The 21,282-nt window shown below is 38.5% G+C and overlaps 1 protein-coding gene across 1 annotated transcript in view; it reads right to left on the bottom strand.

Annotated features, from left to right (window-relative positions):
- The window catches only part of GALNTL6 (polypeptide N-acetylgalactosaminyltransferase like 6), a 442,009-nt gene that overhangs the window by 74,675 nt on the left and 346,052 nt on the right, over positions 1 to 21,282 (bottom strand). The window contains exons 5-6 of the mRNA XM_065634412.1: positions 5,818 to 6,003; positions 405 to 588 (exon numbers count right to left, since the gene is read on the bottom strand). Coding sequence (XP_065490484.1) covers positions 405 to 588; positions 5,818 to 6,003 — 370 coding nt within the window. The remainder of the gene's footprint in view (positions 1 to 404; positions 589 to 5,817; positions 6,004 to 21,282) is intronic.

The following is a 21,282-nucleotide window of genomic DNA, read 5'->3' as shown; positions in this document are numbered from 1 at the left end:
TATTGAATCAATCTCCAGCAAAAAAAAACATTAAACTAAAGTCTGTTCAGGAAGTGCTCAGTGGAACAAACAGAATAACTGCAGTCACATTCAGTCCTTGTCCAATGCCAATACTTTCTCTTAACTACAAGTATGTGCCTGTTTCTTTATGCACAACCACTGAGCCAGAAATGATGGGGCAGGTTTGTTTTTCTAGGCATAGCTTGTGAATTCTGCAACTTGTTGCCCTGACGTTTTTGCTAGTTTGGAGGTTTTATAAACCTGTACAGAAGCTTATTTTACTACCTTTCATTAGTATGAAGTGTCCCACATGGAAATTTCTGGGCTTGGATTCTTCTGCCACAGTTACCTTCTTTGCTTGTTCTGCTTTATGTTCCCACTCTCCCCCCTTTATTGCTACTTACTCAAAGGGGTCGCTGGGATCAGCCCTCTGGAGCTCTGGAGGAATCGGTATTCTTTTGTAGTACATTTCCCAGTCAAAAGCTCCTCGCATGGCATCTCCCGCCTGTGCCTCGTAGCCAAAGTGATTGTGGTCAATGACATCGATCATCGGACACACGATGGTTTTGTGGTTTAGTGCAATCTGGTCTGAAAAATGAAAGCAGAAAATAGGAAACGGCATGTCTAGTCAAGCCATCTATCATATTACCGCAAAGCGAATCCCCCAGGTTTTCTGATGTTTGAAGATTGCTTGCCTTGTTCCCTATAGCCCCCAAATAATTTCATTTTTCAAATCTGTATCAAACCTTTATCGAAAGTAGACTTAATGCAGTTGGGCAATGATTAGAAGCATTTACAGTTCTTTAAAGGGAGGCATATCCCTGTGAGACTCATAGGAGTCCAGTCATCTATGTCTTTGTCACTTTGCTACTCTGTCCCCAATCTGTCAGCTACAGAACAAGCCAGCAAGCAAAATGTAAAAATACTCCTTCAGCTGTGGGGAGTGCGTATGGCAAGCTACTGCAAGAGATTTGTGTTCCCAAATGTGTATCTCAGCCCCTGCAACCATTCAGCCCCTGCTCCTGCAGCTCTAGTGCGCATCAGCTTTGAGATCAAATGCTACAAATTACAGGCAAACTCCGACATGAGGAACAAAACAGGGCTTGTGTGCTTTCTTGTACCAATCTTTGAGATATAAAAAAAGGCCCACAGTATTATTCTTTCTCATCTGTTTTCTAAAGAAACAAGGTGGTGTTTTTTGTGTTTGTTTTTTTTTTTTCTTTTTTTTTCTTGTTTTGTTTTTCGTTTAGAACTGTGATGCTAAATCAAGTTCTTGTCTCTAATATATGAGCAGGGTGTCCCCAAGTCTTTTTTTGGTGAATCCTACTGCTTAGTCCCATATAGCTTCTCACAAAACAAAGTAAATAAAGATATTCCAGCTGCAAGAATTAGGCAAAAGAATAATGGTTTGAAATGAGCTGTGTTGGCATGAACGGACAGAAGAACTATCTATGAACCCTTGAAAAACAAAACATCTCAAAATTCCAACTATAATTACACTTTTTCTCCAAATGGTAGTCTAGATTCTTTACAAAATTTAGTACATTGTAGAGCCTATATGGAAAAGTTGTTTTCTGTTTTTAAGGATTATATTTCACTGGTGCTTGATAATACCCTAAAAAAAATGAGAGGGTTGAGTGTCAAATGAACACGTAGATAGGAAAGCTGGTAATACTGGTGTAATGATTAATAATACAGATTCTGCTTCCTTGCTTCTGAAGGACTGAAATTAAGAAAAAAAGATTATGTTAGCAAAACATCTGTAGTTTTCATATTTATTCTCAGTTGTTGCTTAGAGACTGTCAAAATGGGGGAACAATGCTGACTGCTAGTAAGAAACTACTGTGCCTGGAAGTTCAGCAGGTTTTTACATCCTTATCCTTTAATAGTGAAATAAATTTAAAGCACAGCCTCCACAAAATTCTAGGAAACTCATCTCAGACATAATGGCTGCATTACTGTTGCTATTGCCCAATATAATTACATTCACCGGTACTGTGTAGTGTTATCTGTAATCATTATGTAAAGTCATTTTTACATAATCTTTTTCTTGTGATGGTCCTGCTAATAGTTATCGAGCTTATAATAATCTACCTCGGATCCTCCCCTTCCAAATTGATTGGAGAAGAGAAACTAAATGGGATTGATCTGGCTGGAGCAGGTCAAAGGTAGACTCATAACACATTAGCATCTTTCTCTTGATCTTTAAAAGCCCCTGCCTTTACATAGACTGAAGGATTGGAAATCTCCAAGTCACATGCAGAGACAGCAAGAGAGAAAATTATTTGAGCAATGCTCAAACTCATTCCCAGTCTTCCTTCCTACAACTCTGCAAGATTTTTGCAAATAAGATGATGCTTACTTGCCTGTTCTTGTGTATCTGCAGAACTTACTTCTCAGCCCCAAAAATGTTTCAGAGATGATGAGGAATAACAGGAAGATCTTGGCTTATGAAGAAACCAGGGTGTTTGTAGTTGTGCAAACCCAAAAAGCAGAGTAATTAAACTTGCAGTCTCAGTGTTTCTTTCAGTATGCCTAAAATAATGAATTTTGCGTACACACGTCTTAGGCTCAAACGTAGCCCCAATACAAATGTAAGAAATGGAAAAAAGGGCTGAAGGTCTAGCTTACATTTCACAAGAGTGCTAGCATCGTAGCTTTACAGATATGAACATGGTGCTGCCTTTGCCAGCCGCTGCCCTTTGTTCCACCTGCTCCTAATGCAACTGTCTGAAAGTCACAGCTGAAATGCTTTACAGTTTCTTTTCTATTGCTTTTACTCATCATCCTCTCACAAATTCCTATGGTCTGAAAACTTCCATGTGCTATTTCAACGCACATATGCTGCAGATAAAAGGAAGAACAGACAGATAAGTATCGTTGTACATGTAAAAATCTTGCAGATTTGAGGGAAAGCAAGGGATCAAGAGAGAACACTGCTCAGAGCTTTCTCCTTAGCAATTTTAAGCAAGATATCCATATATATTTGAATTCAGCACTTTCACTATCAAGCATAGTGTGCACATGTGACAATAAACAGAAGTTTTAAATATAAGTCACTTTTTCAAAAATGGAGGTTTTCTCTTTTTCATAAAGATGTACTCCTTTAATTCAAGTGCTTGTTTCAAATTGGCCTGGTTAGAGTAACAATGCTACATTGCAAATACTCTTATTCTCCTACTTAAATGTGTGATTGCAAATGGTGACAACATTTGAGCCACTCAGCAAGTTCTCTCTTGTTAACTGAGTTGTCATAAGTACTTCTACGCTCAGTCTCTGCCCTGGCAAATAATGCATCATACAAATGTTGTGGAGATGGACAGCTATAGCTATCAGGTGTCTTGATAACTTGCTAAGCATGATCTATTAATGATATAGTTTTAAGTCTTGGTCAGGAAAAAATCTGTTTTGACAAACCTTGTTCTGGTAGCCTATGGCACTACTGATCTACTGTCCATCTCCCCTCTTATCGCTCCCACAGCAACATCAGCAGAAGGAAAGATGTGCCTGCACCTTTCAGCTGGTTTGCCACTCAGTGTCTTACCTGCAATAACTGTGATTTCATGCTACACCAGACTCTCATCTACAGCAGCTGGAACCCAAGTCATGTCTTTCCTTCTGCTGACTTTATACTACTGAGGAATGATAACAAACAGCTGTGTTTGCCAACATTTTTACATGACTACAGCTGCCTGCTCAATGAACATTAGGCAAAACTCTCTGAGATCTGAGAGTGGCTTATCTCAGTTTAGAAACCCATTTAAACTAAAGAAATAAACTAAATAAAGCTTAAAGAAAATAAAGAAAAACAATTTTGCACCTGTTTTTAAGAGAACAAACCAAAGCACTGTAACTAAAACCAACTATGGCTCAGCTCCATAAAGCTATTCAGATACCTAACAAGTACTGAAACAACTCAGTCTTCCTTTGGTCTAAAAAGTGACAGTCACTTCTGAAAATTGAAGTTAGATGCCTACATAACTTTAAGAACCATCTTTAAGCAATTGCTTTTGGTTCTCCCCCAGCTTGCAAGGTCTCATTTTGAAAACAAACCAAAACAAAACAACTGGTTTGAAACAGTAGAAAGCACTGCCCCTCTCAGCAAAGACTGGCAGTCTTCATTCCAGAGCAGGGCTGAACTGGGCTCTTGTTGAGGACTTTTCACTACACATGGCATATACGATCAGAGCTAAAATAAGGCAGCTTCAAAGCAATAAATACCCAATATATCATCTGGTTTGGTTTCCTTGAATGACATTCAGTCACATGCAGCGTTGAGTGAATCGCAAGACAGATTTTTAGATAAATACTTGCAAAAACACATTAGCTTTACTATTATTAATAGTTAGGTGTCATCTGATTTCAGTACAGTAAGTATGTGCCACCTAATGCTTATGAGAAGTTCTCTTATCTCTTTTGGAAAACAGGGCACATGACATCCTTAAATATATTAGCTGTGTATTCACTCTGTATTTGTCCTTCTTCACGTACTGCTCTACTTTTTCTTTCAAAATAAAGCTTATTGATCCTGGGCTCCAGCGTTCCTCATGGTTAATCTCTAGTTTCTCTGGCTGGTTAGCTAAGAGTATTTCTACTACAGGAAGAACAAGAAAGATCTGATTCACTTGAGAACTAAGGAAAGCTGGGACTTGGTCCCTGATGAAGCTTCTTCTCACCTTTCCAGTTTCTGGCTTGAGGCTGAGGGTTCAATACCCAAATGCAACTTAACTACAATTATGCATCCTTTGCGACCATTCTATTTATTTTCCAGTTTTTATAAGGTAAAACCCAGTTAGATCTATCTTATTTTCAGACAAGAGAGCAAGAAAAGGAACTGGCTTTGCAACTCGCAATTTCACCATGTCTAAGTTAGCAAAACAGAAGGGTTACACCTCATCTGCAGTAACTTAGCAAAAGACTTCAGAGGACAAGAGTGAGAATCTCTTTGAGACTTTTTCAGTAGTGGAAATGTATTATGCATGGTGGGACAAAACCAGAAAGCAGAGGAAAGGTGGCTGTAGAATACATCAGAGTGTTTAACAGCTACTTGTCAGGGCTGCCTGTGGAAAGCTTTTATCGGTGAAACCCCATCCTTTCATGCACTTACAACACGCTATTATATTTTAAACAAATTTCTTTAACAGTAAGCTAAGAATTTTCTTTGGTTTTGCTAGCAAAAAAGCACTCGTTTTGCAAAGCACATACACTTCGCATGTAGTCAGGTAGAAAAGGGGACATTTGTAGAAAAGGAGACATTGTTTCCTGAAATGAAATCCTAGACTACAACAATTGATTCTTTCCATTCCTTTGACTAATGGATCTTTGCCAGCTGCAGCTGGAATCCAGCAAAGAAGTCAATAGCAAATCATTCTTTCTGAGCTTCCTATTGTGAATGTAGTTGTTACTGGATTTAACTCTGAGGTCTTGGATACATTTACAGCAAAAGCTGTTTTAATGGAATGTGGAGGACTAGGAAGAAGTACAATACCTGTATAACAAAAGTTTTCAGGTGTATAGTAAGGGCATAGCATAATACTAGATTTAGTGGTGTACTTAGTGGTAGTGATAATAAAATAAATCATAACTCTAATAGGCCAAAGTGCTACTTCAAAATTCTACCAGTTCTTCAGTCACAAGAACCACAAAACAGAGGTGCTCGCATTTTCCCCAGTTCTCTCTCATACTGACTCTTCAGACACGGCAGCTCCAAACACTTCTATACAGTGTATGTCCTCCTTGTTGTGGGACACAACTTGGACTGCTTAAGCTATGCTGTAAGCTCTAATTTTAACGGCTGGTCAACACTCACACACTTACTAAGCAAGGGAGGCAGCCAATTCACGTTGACTTCGCAATGGGAATCCAGAAATGTCAAGACTTCTCCTCTAGCCAGCGAAGCTCCTAGCAGTCTGGTCCGAATGAGCCCTTCTCGTTTCTTGGTACGTACAATCCTCACTTTGGCAAAACGGACCATGTATTCCTCCAGCTTCTCTTTTAAATGTTCTAGAAAGAAGGGCAAAAAAAGCGTCAGTGGTGCCAGGCCTGGAGGAGCCAACAGAAGGACGGGTTGGCATACAACCTGCCAGCAGCTTATCTACTTCCATTTCTTGTCACTTTCAAGTCCTCCAAAATCTGCCACAAATCCTCTCTGAGACAGTTCTGAAAGTGCAAATGTTCTATGTTTTATCACACAGAGGAAAACACTAATACTCTGGACCTTTTACTGCAGTTGCTACTGGCAACCTGCCATCCAGAATATAATCATGGCCAAAACAACTGCAGGATACTCATCCATCCTCTGGTTCCTGCAGCCCAAGGCCAGATAAACATTCTGGCATGCCATTTTATAAACATTGTCCTTTCCAAGTGGGTTTCCTATATCAACTAATTATAAAGAACTATGCATAGAAAGCAATTTTTTAAAAGTGTCAAACTAGCATGATTAGATTGTAATGGGAAGGGAAACAGACATGAAGGAAGATCTTAATAGTTGGATACCAGTGTGAAGCAAATGGACAGCTGACTTCCTAATAAAATTAAGCTGCAAAAGTAGAGCAGTTTATAGATTCTCTTATCTGCATAACCTGGCTCTATTTGTATCCCAAACCAGCACCTTTGCAATTTTTTTTCTGACTACAAACATACACTAAGAATCTTAAAAACCCCAACAACAAAAAACACCCTACAGTTTTGCCCCTTCCTAAATACATCTATAACAGAAATACTGATGTCTTTGATATAACACCTCAGCTTATCAGACTCCTTACTTTGGAAAAATCTGATAATTTCATTTGGCAGGGAAAGAGGAAGAGAAAAACTTAGTCTCCAATAATTAAAACTGGTGACAAGCCACATTTAGTGATGCCAGGGGTTGCAAGCTCAGCCTCACCCATATGGGTTTGCCAGGTTATGCTTGCTTCTTGTATCATCATTCTTCGGGTTTGTGTGGTCAGTACAGGCCTTGATACAGACCTTGCATCATGAGAGATTGCAAGAAGTTTGCTATGGACTACCCAAAAGAAATACAGGTACAGCAGTACCCTGGAATGTATAAGGCTGACACATAGATTAAAGGCAATAAGCAAACAAGTCACAGTGCAGAGTACAGAACCTTGTGTTAAAATAAAATAAAGCCCCGCTGAAATAGAGCTTCCTGCACATGTTCTTTCTTGTCTCTGCTCCTTTCCTTCCTAGCTGATCAACACACAAGACTTTCCGAATCTACCTTTGGATTAGGAAGGAGTAGAAGCATTACTGTGTAGTTATACGTATTTAGTGGGAGAGTATTGCATGGGATGCTTCTCTGCACTGAGGAATTCTGAGGTACATTGACACAGAAAAGAGAGCAGCCTGAGACCTGGGAACATCAGCTTGCAAGGATTACAGAACAGACTGGGGGTTTTCAAAGGAAGAAACTGAACGCTTTGGAGAGCTGCTGAGTCAAAAGCGTGGTTTGTGTTCATAGTTCTACCCAGGAGAAGTACTAGATCAAGTGAGAAAGGCCAAGTCTGAGACCAAAACAAGGGAAACAAACAGATAAACATCAATTTTTGTCTCTTACTCTGTCATTGATTGTAGAATACACAGATTTAAATTCTGAAACACAGTTAATCTTCAGTTGGACTTTGATTTTAAAGGTCTTCTCCAGACTAGATGATTATATGAAACAAGAAGAAAAGCAGCATCCCTTTTTTCATCCCATTTTGCTATTTACGAACTCAATAAAAACCAACACAATACTCCAACATTCACAAGGACGGAAGATATATTATGCCTTTGAATGATGATCTTTGTGTGACCAACCATATTCACAGCACAAGGGCTGTGTGTCACTGGCTCATTTTAGGTACCAGCTACAATTCGGTACCATGACTGAACTGATCTTAAATCAAGCCTTAGATCAGTTTGTGCCCACGTGCAAGACTGTCTAAAGCATATATTTATTGAACTGTTTTCCTGTTTTTATGAGCTCCATTAAGGCTATTCTCATAGCACAGGAATATAGAAGAAGGGAAATAGACCTTAAAAACAAAGATACAAAGACCTTGCAGGTAATATAAGAAAGTCTGTTAGGACTGTCAGTCTGGATTTTTTTCTGTGTTGTAAATTGTATCATCTTATAGCCATGAAAATGAAGCAAAGCGACAGGATATTACCTATTTCCATAGTAAATCAAACCTCACCTGCTAGGTACCGCTTATGTTAGTCCTCAAACACCATGGAAGGTCATCTAACACTTTGCCCTCTGATCTCATCCACCCACAAGTCCTAAATTTGTTTGCACTGAATAGTGCACAGGAACCCAGCACCAAGAGCAAGACCACATTGCTGTGCACTGTACAGACAAACTGGTAAGAAGATTCAAGCAAGCACTTAACACCTTGGCTATAGTGCAAACCCTCCATCTTCACCTGCCTGCTCTCGGAGGTGGGTTCACTAATGAGACTCTGGCTGATCAGAGGATCCTACTACGCAGCTCTGAATTTGGCTGTCTATCAGACATACTGCTTTACTATTCCCTGTGAGCTGGTTCTAGGCAGTTTCCCTCTTTGTATGTAAAGACAGATACCAACGAAACACCTAATGTCTCTGATGCAGAGAAACAGGAGCCTTACCTGGACAACCTAAGCTGTACATGGTGTCAGTAGGCTCTCTGTTGCCTGTACAGAAAATTCAAGGCACACCTGAATTGGATCTTCGCTAGTTGGGTGTCACAACAGGTAAAGTAAGGCTCTTGCAATAGACAGTTTGAATATGGCCACCACTGATGTTCAAATGAACTAATACAAATGCCCTCTTTCAATGCATTCTGATTGTTATCACTTGTCTTGGGGCGGGGGGTGGGGGGGTGAAGAAAAAAAAAATCAGTGAAATTCAGTCTCATACAAAGGACTTAATTTCATTTTCCTTTCACATCTTGCAATGAGCAAATTCTGAAAGCTGAGTACCTATCTCTTCAGGAAAATACTTGAGGGAAAAATCATGTAAACTGTCATATTATGATACATTCTCTTCTGTTCTTATAGCAATTACTAAATAACAAAAGAGCTGAATAATATAATTTGATTGTCATCAGTTGTAGTTGAGCTTGAACTCTATGAAATCAATAGTAGTTTGTACTGTTCTTTCATGGTTTCAGGTTCCTTACAAACTCATGAAAAGAGGCCTATCAAATTTTAAATATTTTAGTCATTTTGGACAGAATAATACCTGAAATTCTATGGAACAAACAAGAGTTCTCTATACCACCTTCCTCCCTCTCTCTCAGATAGCTTTTCACACATTTCAGACAGCATGTCATCTGATTTGTGAAGAACTGCATTAAAACATCGAGCACATCTTTTGATGCCAGAATCACATATCCCAAAATTGTTTTCGTCTATTCAATTAGTCCTATGATTGAATAATTTTTTTATTTTCTCCTTGTCATTCAAAGAACAACTTGCAAAAAAAGAGAAGTATACAAACAAAATTTGCTGTCTTATTCACACAGAAATCTAAGTAGTACATCATTTAGATGTATATGGAAGTAATCAGGAAGAAAAGAGAATTAATAAGTTTTGATTTTATAGAGCTTAGATAGACAAGTGACATAGATTAGTTACACATGCAAATCAAAGTATATGGATTACTACATATATATAAGGTATCTAGATTTGTTAAAACAGCTACATGTCCGTAAGTTCCTAACAATAAGTCATGACACAGTCAAACAGATGCCAGTAACAATACCCACCACATCTTCAGGTTTGAGATTTGGCCAAGATGAGATTCTGGGAATTTATTTGGGAAAAATTCTCAGTAACTACAAAAACATCTATTTAAGTTCAATGACCAGCTCCAATATGGTCACGATAATGAAAATATCTTAAAGTAGAGGAAAAAAAACCCCACCACACAACTTTTCAATCCATAAATAATGATTTTTTTAACTTAAATCAATATGAAAGGGGTCTTGTATTTTCCCCTGCAATGTCTTCTGGCACTATCTGTTTCAAATCTTACTAATCTTTAAAAGCATAAACAAATACAGAGTAACAGCCAGAGACAGTAGAACAATAGTAGCTTTCAAGAAAAATGTAGTATTTTCTACTGTTTATAGAAGTAGTAAAAACATATCTTTCATGTTGAACCACTCATTAAAGCCACTCCCTCATTCCTCAATACACTGGTATTATCATAGGTGAGACTCTTGAAAGCAAACTGGCAATTCTGCAGGACCTGCAGTCAGTAGCTGGCTCTAAAGGCTCGTTACTTAATAAAAGAGCCCGTGTTTAAGCCAGGGGTCACGAAGACACAGATGCTCTGACAAAGACAATACTTGGGAATCTCACAGCTGAAGTGTTGCTTAAAACAGACTAGACGAGACTTTAGAATTCTCTGTATAGGAATAATTTTGATTAACAAACGATGTAGGTGTTCATGATTACTAACAATTTTTTTTTTAACATTATCTTTTCCCAAAAGTATCAAAATAAACTGCCCAGCGCAGTTCACAGAACTTCATAAATTTCCTTCATAGAAGATAAAAACAATATATATTTTATTTCCTAGAGTACAATTGCATTTTGTCACAGTTCCTCATTACCGTGTTGCTAACATTATCTCCAGAAGAAGAATCTCACACACAAACCCCATACACATTTAGAAGCAAGTAAGCTCAAGTGCCCAAGTAAACACGTATCAATCAATGTCAGAGCAAAATTATAATACTAAAGAAATTATCCGAAAGAAATTATAATGTAGTATTTATTAATAAAATAGAAAGCAACCTGTAATAAAAAGGCATTTAAATGTCCAGGGGACAATGCATTCTTCCCATTTATTACTAAAGGAAACAGCTCAAGCTAGCCTGCCATGACACTAAAACAGGGATGTAGGATGGTTTCATTTATATGCTGTACTGTTACATAAATTTCACTTTCAGAGATAGGCATGAGAGAGAAGCCAGTATTTAAATTCTACAGTGAGCTATAAATGGTGCACTTTGGATATAAAGAAGCCAAAGCCCCTGTCACTAGATATGGCGAGTAAATGTCTAATCTGTAATTTAAAAGAAAATACATCATTCTTTTCTTCACAGTGTTGATCAAATGAACCCATGAATCATATGTTTGATACATGCCAGGCACCTGACAGGGCAAGAGTTGGCACAGGCAGTGACAAATAAAGAATAATGCACAGGCAGGAGGCTTACAGGCTGTCACTGCTATGACAAGTGATGATAAAGGGAAGCATTATGTCTCTTCTAGCGACAGTCTGTAAACAAATTCTCCATTGTAAATGTTTTGTGTTGGCCTTCTCTGTCTTCGTATAAAGTCTGGAGAAGTCTTCCTGAAAGAATAGCAGAGACAATTGCCTGGTCATAGTAATTAAAGATCTACTCAAGCAGAGTACCCAGTTACTTAATTTGGCATCCAGAAAGAAATTTGAAATCCAGGTTCTGCCTTTGTCAAGAAAAAAAAAAAAAATTATCCTAGCAGTAAAAACCAGAACTGCTACTCTTCTCTCCTGTTGGGACACATACAGGGAATATTTCATTATCACACTGCTACCTCCTGGCAACATGTGCTATGTGACAAACGATCTTCCTCCAAGGCTATTGAGAAGGTGTTAAGAGAGACTTAAAAGAGGATGTGAAAGCTTGAGCTGGTCTTCAGTTGTTTGACTGCAACGTGGACCATGAAATAGGAAGGAAAAACAAAGAAAATAAAGTATTTTGTTAAGCATCTCTTCTGGACAGCCAGGCAGGTCCATTCCAAATCCATGCCTATAACACAGCTTAGCCCCTGCACCTCTGTAGCACCTCCGATTTCTACCCCAAAATACTGACAACCTCTGTTACAGCATCACTGACCTGTAAATTGTCAAATAATTTACAACAGCAACAGAGTCTGCTAAATGCCCTGGTAAACAATCTTAACTCAATCTGCTTATTTTTAACTTTAATTGACTGAGAAGTATGTAATTTGAGCTGTCCTGCCATTCCTAACATGAACCATATAAGAATAGTTCAAAAAAACCTCCTTACAGTAGTAGAAAACATATGCTGGCTTCTCCTATTACCTCAGCACAGGTTGTTGTGGTTTAACCTGAGCTAGTAATACAGCCACGAGAGCAGCTCACTCCCTCCCTCCCCGCCTCCTGCCCAATAGGGGAGAAAATCGAAAGGGAAGGCAGAAACTTGGATTGAGATAAACACAGTTCAATAAAATAACAAAATACTAATGCACTATTAGTAAATATATATAAAAAATAGAAAGAAAAGATAATCAAGGCAATTCCCCACGAACTCCATCCACACCGAGCAGCCAGTCGCAGGAAGCAACGCCCGGTCCCAACAGCTGATCCCAAAGAGAGAAGAAAGACGAAAAAGGCAGAAAAGCCCAAAGGCCTCTGCGAAACGGCAAAAAGCTGAACTAAACATTCCAAACCAAACTCCCCCAGCTCTGACAAAAGGAACGAAAAAGCAAGAGCAGGGATGTCCGAGAGAGAGAAACCGGAAAGCCCCGACTCTTTAAATATGAAGGCTGACGCTAATGGGATGGAATACCCTTATTGATCAGTCTGGATGTCAGTCAAGCTCTGTCCCATCCATGACACTCTTCCTCAATGCCTGACACCTGTGGGCAGAGTGCTTAGAGTGTCCTTGGCTCTCAGACCAGAGCAATTAAAACCAGTAACTCTGTACTGGGGTGTTACCTGCTTTTTCTCAATCTAAGTCCGAATAATGACTGTGCTAGCTATGAAAAAGAAAGGTTTCTAACTGCACGAAGAAAATTAACTCATTTTCAGTCAAACCAGCACACAGGTATATGGGAGGAAGCAACACAGCCAAAATCATGGTAGTCTGTGATCCTAGATCAGTAAAATAATCTGCAAGTGACTATTTCTGTTGGTGAAAATTAAAGGCTGTTTTGACATGCAACAATAATGAGGCCAGCTCAAGAAGATTTTTCTCCATCTTTTTTCTCTCTGTTCAGCAGGAGAGAGCTTTGTGCCCAATATGCACAGAAAAACCTGCAAGGACACTTATGCAACACCCATGGCTCTCATTGTGAAAAGCAGCTCCATCACTTTATGTCCTTTTCTGCAAGACAGGAGCATCTTCCCAGGTAAAATTAGCAAGGACACCCTCCATTCTTTTCCCGAGGCCTTAAGCATACATGTTTCTGGAATACCTCAGCTTAATCTTTTGATGACTGAAACGCTTCTGTCTAGGTTAAGTCTTAAGCTTGGCAGCAAATACGTAAAGGAAACTTACTGACCTATGATTATTCAGTTACTGTTTTCTGCTGCGATCGACAAAATAGCCTTTGCCGGTGCAGTTGTAATTTTTACTTTCACTGCCTCTATATATACTACCATAAAACCAAATCGGTCTGAAGAGACAATACATAGTGAGCACATGAGTTTGGGTATCTTTCTTTCTTCCAGTTTCCCTTGAAGTTTCTTATCTGCAGAAGGTTGGTTGGAAATGCTGGCTGGACACAGAAATGTTGCAAAGGCTGTACCAGGTCAGCTGCCACTTTTTCCAGCCAAGTCAAAGACTCCAAGAAGGACAATTCCCCTGGTTACACCTCTGGGTAAGCTAATCCACTGCCGCACTATCTTTCTTGTGAATAACCTTTTCCTAAAGTCCGAAGTGAATCTTCCAAGCAGCATCTTGGGGCTGTTGCCTCCTCTTGTACCATCTGCCAGTACCAGGAGGAATTCAGTTCTGCCATCTGTGCAATTCCCATTCAAGCTGCTGTGGGCAGCTCTTATTAATAGATCACCATTTAGCTGCTGCTTTACCAGACTAAATAAGCTCAGGTTCCTCAGCTTCTTCTCTAAGGTCACATACTTTTGGCCCGTAACAGTCTTGCTAGTCATCTGCTAATCTGACTCCAGCTTTTATTGTCCTTTTTGAACTGCAGATGCCAAAACTGGGTGCAGAATTACAGGTATATGCAGCACCAACATCGTAAAAAGCATAATTTCATTTTATCTGCTCACTCTATCCTAGCATAGCCCAATCCAGTCTGTCTTTCTGGTGATTAAAGACCACTGCTTTCTCCTGTTCATGTGGTATCCACTATGACCTTTACAGGTCCTTCATGGCACACCAGCTAGCCAATTCACATTTTCACTGGTACATGAGGTTACTCACCTAGGTGCAGAATTCAGCACTCCTTGTAAAACCTAATGAGATTTATTTTGCCCAGTTGTAGAGGTTCTCTGGACTGACACTATACTATTTGATGTGTCAACCACTTTCTCCATTTTAGTATCATCCACAGATTTGCTGAGGATACACTATCTCATCGTTCAGGTTATTGGTGAAGATATTGACTAACATTGCCTCCAATACTTACCTAAGATATTCTGCCAAATAGACATCAAGCTATCGATTAAATACCCTTTGAGTGCATTGACCCAACCCATCTAAGTCTTTTTGTGCAGCACATGCTGCTTCTGCCTACCAGTGAGAATGTTACAGGGACTAAAACTTCTAAAAGTTAAGGCAAGTTACATCTATCACCCTTCCCTTGTCACCATCATCATAAAAAGCAATCAGACTGTTTAAACATGATTTGCAGTTGGTAAATCTGTGATGAACATCCTATATTATATTTGTAGATGGCAAGGCACCACCCAACAAGATGTATTTCATGCTTCCAAGCAGTGGGCTGAGGCTTGTTGGTCTGCAGTTACCAGATCCACTTCTTTCTCCTCCTCAAAGATATAAGTAGCACCTTTTTCTAGTTGGTCACCCATTCTAGTCCACTGCCATTTCCAACGGTTGCCCAGTCTTTTGATTATCCTCCATTATGTCTTCACTTTTCACCTAGAACAATGTGATAGCCTTCTTCCTTCAGACACCCAGATCCAAAGTCTTTTACACCTAATTAGTCCTGAGTAATCCTGGAGGAAGGATGGGCAAATTTACTGCTAGAGAGATTTGAGCATCTGATCCATAGCCATGCCAGACTAAAACAAATTCTAGAAGTAGACAGGTACTGTGAAAAATGTTGGACGTGGTAAGTCTGACACGGACTGATAAATAAGAGCAAAATTTATAACTGTCTGGTATATAGCAATTGCCTAACAGGAATCTCATCTGAGCACTAAATAACCCTTTCTTTCCAGACAGTTTTGCACACTGAAGAATAAGATCACTTGAGAAAAGGTACGTAGACACTCATCTAGGAGTAGCACTGCTTAGAGAGACATTTGTGCCAATCACTTGGAAACTTGTTCTCCTGGCTGTGATGACTGGGTTAGCTGGCTCAGGGCAAGTTAAATGCAGTCTCTTTTCCTGATATTAATAATCAGCTTAAGTCATTGGATGATATATTACAATGCTGTGGAGAGTATCCTGAATGTGCAATAGTTCAGTTCATCACTTACACATCAATGACTATAAACTTCCAGATAGCACCTTCATTTTGATGTTGAGTTTCAACTACAGCCTGTTAAAGTTGAAAGAATCTCCGAACTCAAGAGTAAACACACATTCCTTTGCTAGAGCCTCAAACGGTCAGCATTACTGAGAGCAGGAGGCTGAACAGAGCAGATCAATATGCAGCTTAGCTTGACTTTATTCATTATAGACTTCTCTGAACAAATATGTTTTGCAGTATATGGGCTTTCATATAAGACATGAAAGGAGTGGTTGGAACTGCAGAATCTGTGAGGCTACCCAGATTTGCTGAGACTTTCTCAGACTACAGCTTCAGTCAATAGAGACAGGCAGAGATCCTGGTATCTTTGTTCCACTTCTTTGAGCCCATGTAATTGTGACTGTTATCACAGTCATTCTGTCGCCAGCACAGAAGCAACTCAGACCTCTGTCAACAAGATGAGTGTTCAGGTAATTGAATACACACAGAAGGTTACTCAGATAGAAGGTGTGGTGACTTCTTATACTGATGCCACAGAAGCATCATTAAACTCTTGAGGTACTTTTCCGTTCCAGGTTTTGCGAACAGAGAAGGGAGCAAAGCACTTCATTTTTAGGTTGCAGTAATTTAGCATAGTAAATTAGATCACCCCATGAGCAATTAGGGCTGGCTTGCTAGTTTGTTGGTAGTGCTGGCATGGATCCAAATATTCCCTTTTCACAAGGAAAGAATGAAAGATGCTTTTTTGTTTTTATTAATTTATTCCAACCGCCAGTTGTACAAGATAGTTATTGATACTCTTACCCGTGTTGTAGTACGATAACTCATGTCTTTTCCACGGCTGAGAGCAGACTCCTTCATTTGCTATGTTTGCATTGGTCTAGCTCTGAGAAGGGGGTCTGCAGCTGGGAGAAAGGTGGAGCTACCATTTACCCAAAGACTAAATGATCTAATTGTTATTTATCTTCTGAAAGCTTCCAAAGTAACAAAATTACCCAAATCATATTTTACGTGTCACAGTTAAACCCTTCCAGGAATTAGTCAATGTTCAATGTATTTTATGCCTTAAAATGGAGGCAAAAAGAACTTAAGCACTTACTCCTTATTAATTTATCTTATATACTTAATACACAAACTTAAACAAATTTAAAAAAACCTTGTATCCACCTCTGCTTTTTAGCCTGTCTTTTGCAGCTGTTACAATTAAACATATCCCCACAAAAGATTTTTTTAGCTATAATATTTAAAATAAAGACAGTTACCATTTCTTTGTATTTTTTGTGTGTCTAATTTTAAAGCAATTATCTTTTACATATTAAGGATGTTCACACCCATTTAGTGTCCATGTTCAGAAAAGGGGTTTGGAACTGCCAGAAGAACAACTATGGGTTGCTTCTTCATATAGGTGCCTGTACCCATTTCTGACTATTTGCCCAATTTGTATTTCCTATGCAACTAGCTTTGAAAAAGGAGTGAGGAAATATGTCGTTTTTATAGCTCTGTTCCTCTGATTGTATCCAAATGGTTTGCAAGTTATAATATGCCTAGGAATAATTTTGTTCACCAAAGGAATGACACATTATAAAATGCAAGCCCCTTATTGCTGAATGAGGAAGTTCGTTGAGAATACACAGTGAAGCAGTCTTAAACAGGAAGTAAAACTTAATTATCAGGAAATTATTTTTGCTGCAAGGTAAACATAATAATCTTCTGAACTGGAACGTGATCAAGAAGCTGAACACAATTAATGATACAGCAAATTAAACGAGAGAGGATTCTTAGTGCAGGAAACGAAACCTACGCTCCTCTCGCTTGTCCTCCTGCCAGCTGTGTGGGTTGAGAGCACTAAAAGTGCCTGACCTGAAGGCTGAAAAGAAACCACACAATTCACATTGAATGGCACTTTGCAGTTTCACTTCCCAGCACAGCTTTACTGCTGCAGCAGCATGGCTTATGGGATAAAGTTCAACCAAACTGGGAGGAATTTCTTCCCCGTACCACCCTTGTAGTCCTGCACCTCAGGTGACCCACACCAGCGTTCTCATAGACACACTGCCCACTCGGGTGATGAGAAGTAAGGCAGAACAGGTTACAAAAGCTTTTTTTTTTTTACAACAGAGACTTTACCGTGGATGGGCGCCCTTGCTTTGGCACTTTCTTAACACCACTACTTCAACAAATGTAACTGTGGCTACAGCTCAAAGAAGGGCAATGGGATGAGTTATCAGAGAAACTATGATGAATATATGTTAACAGAGAAACATACAGATGCCTTCACAGGTCATTTTATGATGCAATTATGTAGTACAGGACTGTCAAACTGGTGACCTTGCTGCATTAAAGTTTGATTCTTTTTAACAGATCTGTTTACTACATATACATTTATACAGTAACTCGTCCCCAGGGGAAGGTTGTGAGGTTTCTTCCAGGTTGCAAGACCCATTAGAAGATCATTTTGAAGTGAATGCAGGAAAGCCTAACTTTCCTTGAGATCAACACATTGCTTGCAGACACTATCCTATTGTTTTCAGAGTCACACTTTTGCATTCTAAAAATATTATTTCTAAAAAATTGTAAATGATGACCTATCATGCAAGACTTTTTTTTTTTAATATATATTTCTAACACTGTAAACAGTCTTGCAGATTTTGAGACCTGTCTTCACACTGACTTTTTCTCTGTTTTGCCTGAAACTATGTCACATATTTTTAGTTCTTCCTGCAAAACAGATTACAGACTTTTACAGGAGGTGATGTCTTCAAGGAAGAGTTTTCTCTCATATTGCTCTTTTTAACCTCTCAAATGCTTAACAGCGGTCCTTGAGAAGGGGGAAAATGGAAGTCATACAACTCATGTAATTACTTTTTAAGTAGAATCAAATTCTGGTACAGCTGCCTGCACCGAACCCTTTTATTTCCCAGACAATTCTACTGACACTATAACTCGTTGCAAACCTTAGGCTCTACTAACCTAAAGATGCTGGAATACGACCATCTCTTAGCGGAGTATTTAAATAACTTTCTGCTTAACTGAAGATACTACACTTCTGTAGTTCTTGTCCATTCTATGTGCTAACCATCCCAGGTAAAACATCAGGTCCTAAACACAGCTTGCAATTAGTCCTTTTCCTCAAGAATTCAGTGAGTGCTTTTTGCTAGTGCATGGGTTCATTCTTGTACATAAGAAAGGGCCTTGAAACATGCTTTGAAACCAAGATTTCAAAATACAAAAGAGAGTTTGGGAAATACCTTATTCTCCTTGAAGTTTGATATTATATCAAGAAGCTACCACTGTCTTCTAACTTTTGTATCAACATTTGGCTTTTTAAAAAAGGCCTTCTCTGACATAGGAATTTGAGTTCTGAGACACCAAGTCTTTATTATGGAGTGATGAATTTACTCAAGCTCTACATCCTGCAGCAGGATAAAAGATGAAGATACTTAATGTGGTTTCTCTAACCTACTGAAAGAGGCCTTAAACTCCTAGTAGTGCAAATGCTAGAACTAAGTATGTAGCCATGCACTTTTAAATATCCTTTGTATCTCCTGAATTTTATTTCCTACAACACAGCACCTGGTATTAGTAGACAAAGCTGGAATGCAGGCCTTTATAAACTTCACGGCCACTTTTTGCTAAAGGAAATATCCAGTTCCTTCTCTTGATTGCTGCATGCCACCATCCAAATATTTAGTTTTCTTAGTTGTTCGAGAGTTTTCTCTTTTTCAACTTTGTCTAGAGTGGAAATACATCCCTTATTCTGAAACATCAATACTAAAACTGTCTTTACTAAGCTGAAACTGTAGTTCTCAAAATTGTTTCACTTTTTTTTTTTAAACTTTTTATTTGCAGAAGTTAGCCATGTTCTTGATATAACCTTTGCAGTCATTGCTGTGTTAAGGAGTGAAGTGAAAGATGATGGACTTAATATTGCTGAAGAGGTTTTCAGAAAGCTGCAGTCCATGGGAATTCTCTGGCAACCTACTGGAAAGAAAAGCAATCTGTTTGAGCCATGTTTTTGAGATTAGGTCAGACATCTTTTTTCTTTTCCTTTAATTATTTGCATCAAACAGTTCGCTTCCAAAATTAGGTTTACAAAAATATTATAGTGAAAGAACTAGACTGCTGTTTGGGTTACATATTTTGAAGCATGATAATTAATTATCAAAAAGGAAACCATCCTCTGTTCGTCGACTAATCTTCTGTGATGATGTTCCTCTACATAATGAGGCAAATATTGATGCATAATTAGGCATCTCCTAACATCAGTATGAGTTATTAATCAAACAATAACACCATATTTTTTTCATGGATAGATGACTGGCTTTTCACTTTTTATTTTAAAAAAGAAAAAGAACAAATAAATGAAGCTGCTGCATAAGTCAAGTTTTGGAAGAGAAGACATCAAGTTCTTTCCTTTCTTTGTTATCTTTTTTTCTCCCTTTGTTTTACACATTGAACCAACCTGTCTTTTCCTATCTCTCGGCTGTCACAACCGTTCTGCAGTATCTCTGAAGCTCTTCACATCCTCTCTTTAGTCTGGCAGGTTCCCTCATTAAGGATGTGAATTTAAGAAACAGAAAGACATACTGAATATTAAATGAACAGCTAAGATCCAAAGTTTAAATAAATAAATATTATATTGGCTATTAAGTAGAATATATCATTTTGCTCCTAGCAGCTTTCATATGATGACAATGGGATTAGGCTCACACTACACTCATACATTTCTATACAGCTTATTTCACACATTCTTCCATCACCTTCCCTCCCACAAACTGTTGTCTGTCTTGCAATGTCAAAATATAGAGGATGTGACATAGGATACAAACCAGTATTTTTTACTTTATATGTCACAAAAGTTTACACTAACACAATCATCTCTGGATACAAGGAATAAGGATGGAATGGACTGTCCTAAATCTCTTTGGAAAGCTGAGCCTTAGGCTCATTCCATCTCCATCAGGACAGCCATGTGACTCCAGAATTAAAACCAAGATTTTGCCACTTCTGGCTTTTACTTGGATAAACACAACCTCTTCCTAGGGATCTTTTCAAATCTTTTGTAAGTAAAGGATTAACAGATCAGCAGATATCAAGTGAAAAATAAATCATTGCCATGAACATATCTTATTGTTCTTGGAAAGTTTAAAGATATTTCAAAACCACACTGGTCTTATCTGCTTTACAGCATTTTAGTGAACCTTAAAGACAGACAAAATGCTGTACTTCTGAACACAACTCTCATACCTTTATTACTGTTAAAACTACAGATTATAGATGAAACAGAGCAAATAACCTTTGTATTTTGGATTTCCTTAACATATGAAAAATAACCTTGTCAAAAACTGCATTTAAACTTACAACAGAAATATCTGAATTTAAGAAATACATGAACAGAACCAAAAATTGTCTTATTTTCATTTTAAAACACTTTTTACTTAAAGTATTCAGGATTGTCAATATCTTGGCTGATCCAAGAAACCTCACTGGTCCTGACCAGAATTATATGCATCTTCCCCTCACCACATTTTCTCCGAACTGGAAATGTTGTGGTTCACACATTGCGTGTCACTTACACTTTCTCCCAATTTTGTGCTAGTGTGAGGTTTCCCACCTTTAGCAGAGAAAGTCTTTTAAAAAAAGGTGTAATAAAAAGAGTGAGAAAAGTTGTTGCCATTCGCTGCAAACATTTAATATTTTTAATCAATGCATAAAATAGGAAAATAATATTTGTCTCTGCACTCTAAGCTGAAAACCAGCCATTTAATTTAAAGATCTAGGGTGGTAAGCATGTAAGTGCAATGCCAAAAAAAAAAAAAAATCAAGGCAGAAAATATTGTCCCCAGGAAAACTTTTCATTGTGTGAATCATGTATCAAGGGATGTACTATTACAGA

Source organism: Caloenas nicobarica, chromosome 4 (assembly GCF_036013445.1).
Source record: "Caloenas nicobarica isolate bCalNic1 chromosome 4, bCalNic1.hap1, whole genome shotgun sequence".
NCBI lineage: Eukaryota > Metazoa > Chordata > Aves > Columbiformes > Columbidae > Caloenas > Caloenas nicobarica.
The sequence above is the reverse complement of the archived record's forward strand: the minus strand, read 5'-3'. Positions and strand labels throughout refer to the sequence as shown.